Genomic DNA, 12,412 nt, shown 5'->3' on the forward strand with positions numbered 1-12,412 from the left:
TAATAGAGATAGACAATCACACTTTAACTCCTCCAAGCAATTCAGAGTGACCAATCACCCATCCATTCATTGGCTTGTGGACGAGAACACAGTATACAGACACAGACACAGGGAGAACATACAGACTCAACTTGGATCACACAGAGCTTTTCTTTCTAATACACATTTCTTAAAGTCATTTCCACGGCTAAACTTTCCATTGTTGCTTTTCTGTGAATGCAAGGAGAAAGTTGTCTGGTAGAAATAATCTTCAGTTGCAGCTAATTTCCAATAATAAACACATTTATGTGTACTGATAACATATTTTGAATGTTTATTTTTTTTTCAAAGGGTGAGGATTTCATTTATTTCCCTGGAACAGTTCAACCTTATTATTTGATTATGTTTATTCATGCTGTGACAGAATTATGTGTGGGAACGAACAGGTTCTGGTTTTATACAGAACAAGTCAGTGCTTGAACAAAGTTCGTAGTATTTATCGTTACACTTGTGTTGCACTGAATGTTTTTTGTTTGTTTTCAGTTTTTTTGGATGAGTTTTCCATGTATCATTCATTCATCCATCCAATTTAGGATCACAGGTTCCCTGGATTTACACCTATGGGCAACTTAGAGCCACCAATTAACCCTACATGCATATTTTGAGTTGTGAGAGAAAATAGTAGTACCTCAACACAAAACCACACATGCAAACTACATGCAGAAAGGCCCTCAACGACATTTGAATCGAAGAGTTTATTAATAATAATAATAATAATAATAATAATAATAATAATAGTAATAATGATAATTTTTGCATCTCATGCTTTGTCACAAATGAGCAATTGCAAATTCTTCTTCAGAAAATTTTGCTTTTCCATTTGAAGTGTCACAGGATGAGAATAAAAGATAAATATATTTGAATATTTAGGATTGCTTAATTTATTAATGACAGACGTTCTGTTGATAATATAAATGATAAGTTCAAGAAAAGTCACATTTCATGTCACATACATAGTAAATATATTTCTGCATAGTTTCAATTTTACTTTCAAACCAAAGTCTTATGCTAGACCTTTTATGTGAACCCTGGTTTCTGTATGAAAGCTCCACACTCTGGACATAAAATACACAAGACTCGTCTCACTGTCATGCCTTGTACATGTGACAAATAAAATAATTTATTTTTCTTCTAAATGATGCCTCCTTGCAATTCCAGTGTTACGAATCTTCTCTTCATTTAAACGTTCTATACCTGCTTCAGCCAATGTATAGTGGCAGGAAGCTGCATACACTTCACATACTTGACACACAGCTCAATACACCTTTCATACTGAGCTGGTCCATGTGGTCAGAAAATTCACAGAAAACCAGCACACAGAGAAAACATGCAAACTCACCAACACGCAGATGGGCCAGGTGTTCAGCTTGAGAGTCTTCACACTAGCAGACAAACCTGCGAACCACAGTAGCTCCCCCCAGGCTCTTTTTACAGAATGATCACTATAGTATCGTAGAAGTAATTAATGTAAAGCTCAATCAGTCATGTTGAGTGTTTTCCTTTAGGCAAACAGTGACTCTTATCAGTGGGAAAAATCCAGGACCGTACTGCAAATCATGAGTACCTCATGTGACGAGTTTCTCTGAGCAGTAAAGACAACTCCAGCTGTTCACTTCCATTGACTCCCTCCCTCCATATCCTCCTCATCCTCACCGACCCATCTCTCCCACTATCTAATGTGCCTACTTTTCATGACCGTCCACTTTCTACTTATAGAGTTTTTTTCCCCCCGTTCATCCTGCTTCCACTACCTGCTTCTTCCCCCTCAATCATGCTCTCATCATTGTCCTCCTCACTTATCCTTCTTCTCCACCTTCTCTTCTCCTTACACTTTACTTTCAGGTCGAAGCCTCATGCTGCATTAAAATGTGTTATTCTCCACAAACTGTGTCTTGTTGTGGTCTAACACTATGCACTTGTTAATTTATTATAATCATAGAGCTGAAGAAACGTAAGCAACCTTTAAGGGTACACTTCTGGAAATGAAGAAACTTTTTGTTGACATTTTGCGGGGCCAAATAGGAATAATGATGTGAGGATGATATTTGTGAAAGTAGATGCACTCGACTTTTGCTCGGAGCGTGTTCATTCATTTACCATAACCACGCAGCCACTGAGTGACTCGGAATAGGAGTGTTGCTGCTAAGTGGAACAGAGAAGGGGAGCAGCTGGGCAAAATTCACCTGCCACTTCTAATGTGGATCAGAAATTGCACTCACACCAGCAGCCCCTCTCCAGCAGTAGGGGGAAAAAAATTAGGGGAAACAGGAGGACAGAGTGTGCTGTGGCCATACAAATCACAGACAGTAGATTGAATGGAGGGCAGTGATGGAAATGGGAAATGGTCACATTCTTTGAGACCTGCTGTGTTTGATAGACAGGGTTTCATGGTCGACTGAAGACGAAGCAATGGGTGCAACACACTGAGTTGCTGCAGCTGTAAGACAAGACAGACAAGTAGCTTCTCCGAGACACACTGAACTACTTTAGTGCTTATAATCAGGTAAATGGTGAGTAGTTTTTTTCCCCCTCTTTTACTAATCTTGAATGTTTTGTGAAAGCGTATGATTAATGTCCACAAGAGATCATTTGTGGGTCCGTGCAAGAGATATACAAAAAACAAAGGACAATAACAAAAGGCAGATCTACCTCGAGGGCTAACTGAAAGATAGAGCCATATTATGAGAACCAACATTTTCATAGCGTCAAAGATGCACTGGGTAACAACCCTTACTTTTCAGCCATTTGTCCTCTAATGCCTCCTTCAGATTAAGTGATTTTAGCCACTGCATAAATATTGTACATACTATACTGTGCAACATGAATCTTGTGTTTGGATTGCAGATGATCAGCAGAAGATCACTAGCAGATAGAATGAACGAGCTGACAACACTGGGTCTGAATCCGAAGGAGTACCGGGAGTGTAGTTTATTGGGCTTATATTGTGCTGATATTCCTCACATCAACGTGACCATTGCCAGGTTTGAGACAGTCCGGGCTTACTGGGATTGCACCGAGAGAGGAAAGCGGAAGGGAGGCAGGCCTGTTATGCTCGTCAACACCTGCTGGTGTAATCCCACGCATATTACAATCATAAGGCGGTCTGCTGCCCGGTCACTGATTTGCTTACTTTTGGTCTCAGGCCATGTTATTTACCACGTAAGTTTTCCCAAGCCGTCCTTGTGGCTGTTTATGTTCCTCCCTCTGCTAACCCTACAACTGCCTGCAAAACCACCCCCTCTACAGTGGCCCAGGTACAGACTCAACACCAGAGTGCCTTCGTCATCATCTCTGGTGACTTCAACCACATCACGACGGCCTCCACGCTCACCACCTTCACCCAGTATGTGAGCTGCCCCTCCAGAGAGGAAGGTACCCTGGACCTGCTGAATGCTAACATTAAAGAGGCATACAGCTGCACCACGTCCGTGTGGATCTAAGGACTACGTGGTGCTGATATCCCACATCATGAAGAACCTGGAGAGACTCGTCCCGGAGCAGCTCTGGCTCCCCATCAGGCCATCGTCATCAACAAGAACCACAACTGCATGACGCAGTGTGAAACTCTAGGACACCAGAAACTTGGAGGACATCCGACATAGGAAAGCATATAAAGTTAATAATGCAAAACAGAACAAGATAAAACACCAGGGATTAATGATCTTTAATGTTTGGCTTCATTCCTAACTATGTCACATGTTAACCATATTCGGCCTATCACTAAAACAAATGTGCTTGATTTGGGTTAGGGTTAATGTTAGTTACTTTTTTTTAAGTAATCATGTTCGTGTTACTCTACTTATTGAAAATGGAAGTGGCTAGTTGCTAAATTAATAATTTGTAAGCTCCTTTTCATTTAGCCTCTCAATTATAATGTATGCAAAGCCGAATGTCGCTGTATTGTTGTGAGCATGGGTTGGGTCAGTCTGATGAATAATTCACTCGACAAATTCACATAAAGTTAGTGGGAGGTCCAGTGATGATGCACTTTTATTTGAATGCTGTTTTTTTTTTTTTTTTTAATTAAAATTATTATTTTATCTTTTATTTTTTCATTTCAGGTGCAGGCAAACCTTTCAGTAGACATGTTTGCAGTTTCTGCTGAAACAAAACATACAGACACCAGCAGGAGGTCTGACAAAGGGAGGTCAAGTTTTCAGTCCCACAGATGTTGAGAAATAAGGTACGACTAAATGTTTTACGTTTGCACGCTGAAGTATCAAGGTCAATGAAGCTTTAGTTACTGTAACTGCTTTACTCGTTTTCTAATAGTAATCAGCATTACTTACAAAAGTTGTTTACAATTCAGTCATGTATAGCCTTATTCCCAACAAAGCACGTCTCTACATAATGCTGATTTTATAGCTTCCTCTAGTGGCCATAGTTATTATGACCAAAGCAACGAAGGGGAGTTTTTTGGGGGGGGGGGGGGGGGATGGAGGAGAAAGTGCTTAGTGAGGCATTCGTATGTTGGTCTGGTTAGAACAAATCCCAGAGTAATTGCTGCTTCAGTGTAGTCCATCAACTACATACGCCCTCAGCTCCCATCAAGACGGAAACCTTCTTTTCAAACCATCAAAGTCTGACATGGCTTGATAGAAGTTCACAATGTGGTTGAAAGACCGACAAGCGGACCAAACGGTGGACGTGATTAGCTTCAGAAACACCCGTATCCTTGGAGATCTTTGTTGCTGTTGGTGTGTGCAACGAAGGAATTCCTTCCACGGTTTTGAATTCTTTATACATTTTTTAGACTGGCGGTGAGTTCTCAGCTGGTGAAACATCCCACCTCAATAATCCCACGAGCACCGCATAGCATTAGGTCCAGCACACCGCCTTTTCAGTGGAAGTTATGAATGGTATGTCAGCTTCCCAGCATGCATTTTGTTTACATGCTTTGGTCCACCAGCAGAAATGTCAATGTGGGCGCAAAGTGAGCGAGACTGAACTTTGCTTTGTCCTGAGCACTGAACAGTTACTTTCACCCAGATTTGAAGGTTCACATGAAAAAGTCAATAAGATGCATTTAATTTACGTATTTTCTGGTGCCTTATGATTTTCTTTTAGATTGTATCAGTTACATTTGAAGCTTAAAACTTAGTCAGGTTTTCTCATAGTGTGAGGACGATCCCCCAGAGGTCAACCAGATGCGCCAGAGACCGGAGGCTCTCTGGCGCCCCCGAGGTGAGGCCTGTCCCCTACTTTAGGTTTTTTTTTTTTTTTTACATTGATGCTGATTTTATACGATTTTTGGAGAAACAAGATTTTTCAGATGTCAAAAGCTGTTATTGCTGGGAAAACAAAATGCAAAATACTGTATATAATTAAAACAATTAGTTGCATATGACTAACATTTCATTAAAGGTATTTTCTTTTTCAGGGAATAATCACAACATGTAAACGACAAGTTCCACTTTAAATATAGAATTCGGTGAGAAACTCATAACACATGTTGCAAATAAATGTCATTTACAATGAATCGTTTTGTGTTTTGCACTTCTTTGAGAAGAGACTCCTACGTGCAGAGGAGAAATGTGATATTTCATTGTGGCATATTTTAATTTTCACCTGTCACTCCCCACTGAGATGATTGTCCATAGCTGACCCTTGAATTTACTTCTTTTTTATAATTCCACGTTATTCAAAAGGTTGTATTGAATAGCTGCATTTTTTAAATTTGGTTTTGACAGTTTTCTTTTAAATGATGATTTGAAACATACGACTTGATCATCAAGAAATTTACAGACTTATCCCACTAAATTGGTCATCCTTTCACATCCTTCTTTCTGCCACTCAGTTCTTTCTTCCGTGCACACACAGAGCCCGGCGCTTGCCTCTCCTCCATCTTTGTCCCAGTGTGCACTGACTCGTTCCCTCACAGGGAGGCAGTGCTGTGTCATTCACACAACCATGAGATCCACTGACAGACTGCAAAGACTGATAACTAATTGCTAATGTTCAACACACACAGCCACAAACAAAAAAAGAAACTCTTCTTCTTCACTTGTCACAGATTGGCCGTCCTACTTCACCTTCTCCGAGCTCATCAGCATGGCACGCACGCCGTCCAGCACTCCCAGAGACTGGCCTTGGACTGAGACGTGTGAGGACATGCCACAGATGTGCTGTGGCAACACATCATCTGCACGGTAATAATTCACAGCGAAAGACAAAGAACTACCATGGAGGTAAAACCTACAGCATGACAAAACTTTACCGAGAGGCTGTAATGTCACAACTTTACATGACAGGCTTTTTCCCAGCATGCCTTTTTTTCCTCACATTTTTTTTCTTCTTTAAGAAATCATAGTTAGAAGTACATAGATGAGTGTTTTCATTTTATCCAAACATAATTTTGGGACTAAATGTATTCCTCTAGCTTCTGTACCACTTTTTGTCTATCGAGAGTCTCGGTTAACAACGGCAGGATACATGTTGAACTGGTCACAGGTCCATCACAGGGCAAACACAGTCACACTTATGGACAATTTAGAATCACCAATTAACTTTAAAAGCATGGTTTTGAAGTGTGAAAGGAGACAAAAAAAAAAAAAGAACAGACAAAAGAAAACAAACAAACAATCTACACACAGAAAGAATAATCAAACATGCACAAAAAGGCCCGGTTGGATTTGGACCCATGAAATTTCTGCATTATTATGTGGCTTGGACTAAATCTAAAAATCTTAAGAAATAATATAAAAGGCATGACACTTGTAGGCTTTATATACTGACCTAAACAGATAGTTTCTGACATTCAGATGTTTGGTAGTACAATTAACTATCTATGGATCCCACGTACTGTTAACATTAGTACAATTAATTGTGGAATATTTTAGAATATATTAGTAAATCAAGCATTCAAAGAAAGATTACAACCGGTCACATCAGTGGCAGATACCAGCAGATCCTTCAGGAGCCTGACGGCAAGAATACTCACCTCCCCATCTGGATGACCTTACTGTCCTTACATGCAGAGCCAGTAAATGAAGTGATGATCCATGAGTCCATATGTAATATCTTCCACTAATAGCATATTGTATCGGGCTGAATTAAGCTATCGTTACCTGGATGAGATAAACATTGTCAATATGGATCAAACCTAACTGATGTGTTGCCATAGGGTTTGTAATGACTAGTAATGGATACATTGTGAGCTCCAGCAACATCTTTTTAAAAAGCTGTGTGTTTTAAAAACATTTGTGCAATTTTAAGAATGCTGTACACTTGTTTCATTTCTGGAGAGCCTCAAACTTTAACTTTGGAGAGCCATAAAAACCCTGCAAGACTTCATGCATAAGACAGGGAACATGCAGGGAACCGTTGACAAAGTAGGCAGGTGAAGAATCACTCAGTGGGGAAAATAAACAGACATTTGACGAGTCAGTCATTCAGACAGACAGCCAATGCTAAGGAACATACTACATCAAACACTGGGTGTCGACGCAGACAATATGCTTATACAGAAGAGCCAGTCACTCAGTCAGACAACATTACATAATGCTACACAAACACACACACTTGCAGTCCAGCAGATGGACACACTAATCTCCGCACAAACTTGCAAGATGGGCGAGCAAACACTGTGCATCCCAGATCGGTGCAATTTAAAGGGGCCACAATCAGGCAGGCAGCAGCTGGGACTGGCCATCAGGGAGAGATGTGGGGCCACACTGCCCCAATATATCCATGCAACATTAATATTTCAAAATTGTTTTTCTGGGAATTTATAGTCTGGCTAGTGTGGGCAGTTGGCCTCCATCACACACAGAGCAGTCCAAGTTCTAGTTTTCTGAGCAAAGTTGCAGTTGTTGTCTCACAAGACTTTGTGCTTTACCCCCTACAAATACTGGGGGACACACAATGCTGCCAGGCTTGCAGAGAAAAAACCCCCGTCATCCTGCATTTGCATGACACCCTTAACAGACTTCCACTCTAATTACTTAGTTTACAAGATATCTACACAGAATGCAAAATTAATGACAGATTAAAATATATTTTGAAGAAGTTATTAAAAGGTAGCTGGATAAAGTCAAAAGCAAAAAAATAAATAAAAAAAATTAAGTAATCATGATTATTGTCACAGTTGAAAAATCTCTGCAAATGAAATGTCAAAAAACAACAACAGTAAAAACAATTCCCCCATAGCCAAAGGGGATAGAATCAAATTGCTTATCTTGCTCAGATATCTGTAAAAAAATGATATAGAAGCAGCAAAACTAAAATTGCACAAACTCTAAGGAGTGGAGATGTATTTCTTTTTTAAACGTATATTCTTAACAAAACATACATGCCCAGTTGTTGGTTTGTTCGAATATTTCAAAGAACACGAATAGCCGTGTTCATCATCTGAACCCCGCCTGGACTCTCAGAACGATCCACATACAGTTGTGGTCAGTGCGCTCCAATAAAAGCGAAGCAGCTGCGCGCCGTGACGCGCGCGCGGACAGAGGTAGAAAGAGAGAGAGAGAGAGAGAGAGAGGGGGGATGAGCGAGAGGGTGTGGGATACGTCTCATCTCTCAAAACCATCCAGTCAGAATCCCCCCTCCAAAAAAAAAAAAAAAAAAAAAAGCCCACAAGAAGCAGAGCTCATCCTGAATGAGGTCTGCGCTCTACCTCCACCTCACGAACTGACTCCGTCTCCGCGCAAACTTCCAGCAGCCGTCCAGCATGAGCGGAGCCAAAAACACCATGGATGTTGTGCCACATGAGGCGGACCAGAGGAACTGAAACCACCGCTCAAAGTTTGTTCTGCAAGCCACAGTGTGACTCTCACCAAGCAAACGCGCACAACTTTAAGCGTGCTTTTCTCCCCACCCTGCTTTTGCAACACTTTTCGCTCGTCGCCTGCCACTTGGGATTGCTTGGATTCCGCGGTGCGTCTTTATATGTTCAGCCGGGGAGACGTGTAGCTTTTTTTTCGGGGTGGTCCTCTCAAAGGAAGGTAACATGCAGGTTCTCGGTTGGACCATAGTTTTCCTCTGCCAGTGGATCCTACAGCAGGTGAGTTTATTGTCTTCCACAGACGAAATCAATCTTTTTTTTTAATTTTTATGATCACCTCTTTAAAATATATATATATATATATATGGACCCTTGAGATGAAGAGTTTGGAGGGAAACACTCACCTGATCCTGTTAGAGATGTAGTTTTAGAAAATCGCCACACCGTATGAGCGACGCAGGTTTTTTTTTTTTTTATTTCGTTTCATTTTCCTTTATTTGAATCAGCAGGTGGAGCTCATTTTAATTGAGCCTTATTTCAGCTATATCGTATCGCTCCAACTTGGATTAAAGTTGTTTAATCAACATAACAGCAGTCCAGACGTTGAACAAACGCAGTAGTTTATATTCTCTGCCTCACTTTTATTTTACGAGCGTAAAAACGCATGAACCACTTTTGCCCAAACGCGCGGATTTCTGCTGCCTGTGCGTTTCCCCTTTGCTCCCGGTTAAGCAGCCCTCCTAATCTATTTATCTTTGTGCGCTCCCAGCAACTTCCCCTAATTATTTCTTCAGAAGTTAAACACGCCCGTGGCTTCTTTTATTATCTCCTCATCGCTATGGCAAAGAGTTTGCGCGCACAGTTTGGAGCAGGTTGCAGCTGCGCCTCATATGTGTGGGTAAAAGCGCACATGTTTGCCCAGCGCTCTCCTTGCGCTTTGCGCATGATGCCAGAGTTTCTTTTTACCCCCCCCCCCCCCCCCCCCCCCCCCCCCCCCCCCCCCCCCCCCCCCCCCCCCCCCCCCCCCCCCTGAATTTTTCACACTGACAGGAATAATGTGCATTTAATGCCCAAACCTGGACATATGATAGAATACAATGCAACGCAACACACCAAGAACACAGTGAAAAGCTGGATGTCCCAGCAGATACACAACACCAGTGTGTGTTTGGCCTCAGTAACAATGAAAGAGAATAAAAACATGACCTCCACCATATTCCTCCTGTGTTCCCTTCTCCTCACCTCTGGACTCCTTGATTTCTATTCTTAACTTCAATGTATCTATTCTCTTTGCATTTCTGCCAATAGGCTTGGAAAACCACAGAAAGCTGTCAAAGCTTGTTGCAGATTTCTTCAGATAATTATATTTTTGCAGGCCTTTAATAAGCACTGCTGTTATGCAAAATAAGTTTTATCAGCAGACAAGCTTCACTTGATGCAAGTGGCAAAGTGTCCCGTTTTGGCCAGTTTAACAGCTTTTTGAAGGGGTGGATGAGTGGGGAACCCTCACTGCTAACACATTTACTTGGTGGACCAAACAAAAGAAAATTAATGTCTGTGGTGTTTTATGTGTGTGATTTTTATTTATATATTCATTTTAACACACCATTACCTTCTGGCACATTTGGGTTAGGTTCCATTGTGACAGGTAATAACATCTAGGCCTCTTTTGAAGATCGAATGCAAATGCTTTCTTCCCCGCAAAGTGGGACTGTTACATCTCGTCCGCACGAGAGTGCAACGGTTCAAGTATGGGGATTGACTTTGTATTAGATTAGATCAGCCAGGCTTTTCAGTAATGTGCCGCTCGGAATTGTGATAGGAGTTTAAAAGGCACAGAAGCCTGTTTGTTTTGTGGTGTAGATGACACAGTGACATAATATGACAAGTTGCATCCTTGGGAGGTCTATTATCTTGACAGATTAAAAGATGAAGAGGTAAAGGAGGCTGTCAACAAGTAAAAGGCACGTGAAGAATTGGGTAAACATAGAAGAGAAAAGAATGCAGGGGGGGGGGGGGGTGAGAGAAAACTACGTGAACCACTCAGTTAACTTCAATTTAACCCTCAATCTGAACTTAGAGGCCTGTGTAAGTGCGTTACTGGGTGTTTGCAGGAAGCAATGGGGAGGAAAGAGAATGAGAAGAATCCTTTCAGGATATCTTAAAACCAATTTCATATTTTCAGGCAACATTTAAATGTAAAGCCCTCTTTATCTCTTTTAAATGAATTTTCGATAAGGAAACCTTTTTTTGGGTGTGTGTGTGTGTGTGTGTGTGTGGGGGGGGGGGGGGGGGTTCTCATGCTCGTAATACCTGATAAAAATAATAAAAGAGTTGCGTTTGCTGCATATGATGTCCTCTGCTGCAATATTATAATTTTCCAGCCTGTGCTTTGAAAGGATATCTCCAGTAACGACACTACAAAAGGAGAAAAGATGTGTGAAAAGCTCCTTTGCCGTTTTATGCTCCCAGTAGAAACAATAGCATTAGCCAGCATCTCAACCTGACAAAATCCTCTTATCTCCCCCCATAAAACAACTAGCTGTATACCCCAGGGATATTACAGCAACTGAGTCACTTTAATTTCATTATATATAGTCCTACTTCCTTTTGCAATTATGTCTCGTATATTCTGCACGGCTTTGCATTTCAGCACAGTCTGTATATGTCTGTGTGAAGTGTGTCTGAGAGCCACAGCTGAGTGTGTGTGTGCAGGCTTCATGTTCGTACCCAGCATCAGATGTTTTTTTTATTTTGATTATTTCCACCACAGATTAAACCAGGTGGTTGGTGGTTTCCATCCAACTTGTCGTTTTTTTTTTTTTTTTCTGTCTTTCCGCGGATCGTCTCAACTGTCAGACAGCCCAGTTCCAACAAGCAGGCGGCTCCAATGGCCTGTAATCTGTGCAAATTATATTCTCCATTCACAAACCGATTAGATATGTAATCTGTTGAATCATGATGACAGAAGCAATCACATTATTGCTATATCTGTTGCCTCTGAAATTGTTCCCAGAGATCAAAGTATTCTTTAACCTAAAAAGAAAAATGGCACCGATTCACACAGTATTTTAATGAATCCTAACGTGGCTTCACTGAAGGTTAAGCAACGAGCCATTTTTATTTCATTGGTTTTCACCCTTCCAAAAGCTTTCTGCCCCCTTTTTTTTTTTTTTCTGACTAAACCATCACTTGTGAAATGAGTCATCTCTTGCTTGGTACAGGGAATGGTTCCACCTCAGGCTTTGTATTAGCCTGAAGGAGACAGAATTTTAATTTATATGTGTGTGTGATTTCATGTATTTTTGACTACCAGAGAGTAATATATGCTTCCAGCTTATTACACAGAATCCCTCATCGGTGTTTTACCTGATGGAGCTCATGTATGTGCATTTAAATACGTTTTCCATTCCTTATGATTGAATTACAGCATTTTTTTTTTTTAGACATGTAAATAAGTCAGGGGTGTTGAACAACTGCAAGATCCCACCAGTATTCTGCAATCTCCTAACTATAAGGTCGTGATAAAGTTGTTGAAATTCAATCTCAAAAAAAAAAAAGGCACGTGCCCCCTTGTGACTGACAGCTCGACTACACTCGAAGTGGAAAGAAAAGGAGCTTCGCCTTTGAAATTATTGATAAGGCAGT

The 12,412-nt window shown here is 41.0% G+C and overlaps 1 protein-coding gene across 2 annotated transcripts in view; it reads left to right on the top strand.

Moving 5' to 3' along the window:
* Positions 1-8,615: 8,615 nt before the first annotated feature.
* nxph4 (neurexophilin 4) overlaps positions 8,616-12,412 on the top strand; it is a gene marked incomplete at both ends in the record, with an annotated part of 55,528 nt that continues 51,731 nt past the window's right edge. The window contains one exon of one of the 2 annotated variants that reach the window (XM_080462298.1): positions 8,616-9,043. In XM_080462298.1, the coding sequence (XP_080318424.1) occupies positions 8,990-9,043 (54 nt within the window). The remainder of the gene's footprint in view (positions 9,044-12,412) is intronic. The other variant, XM_080462297.1, reaches the window with a different exon arrangement.

Source organism: Lipophrys pholis, assembly GCF_963383615.2.
Source record: "Lipophrys pholis genome assembly, chromosome: 4".
Taxonomy (NCBI): Eukaryota; Metazoa; Chordata; class Actinopteri; order Blenniiformes; family Blenniidae; genus Lipophrys; species Lipophrys pholis.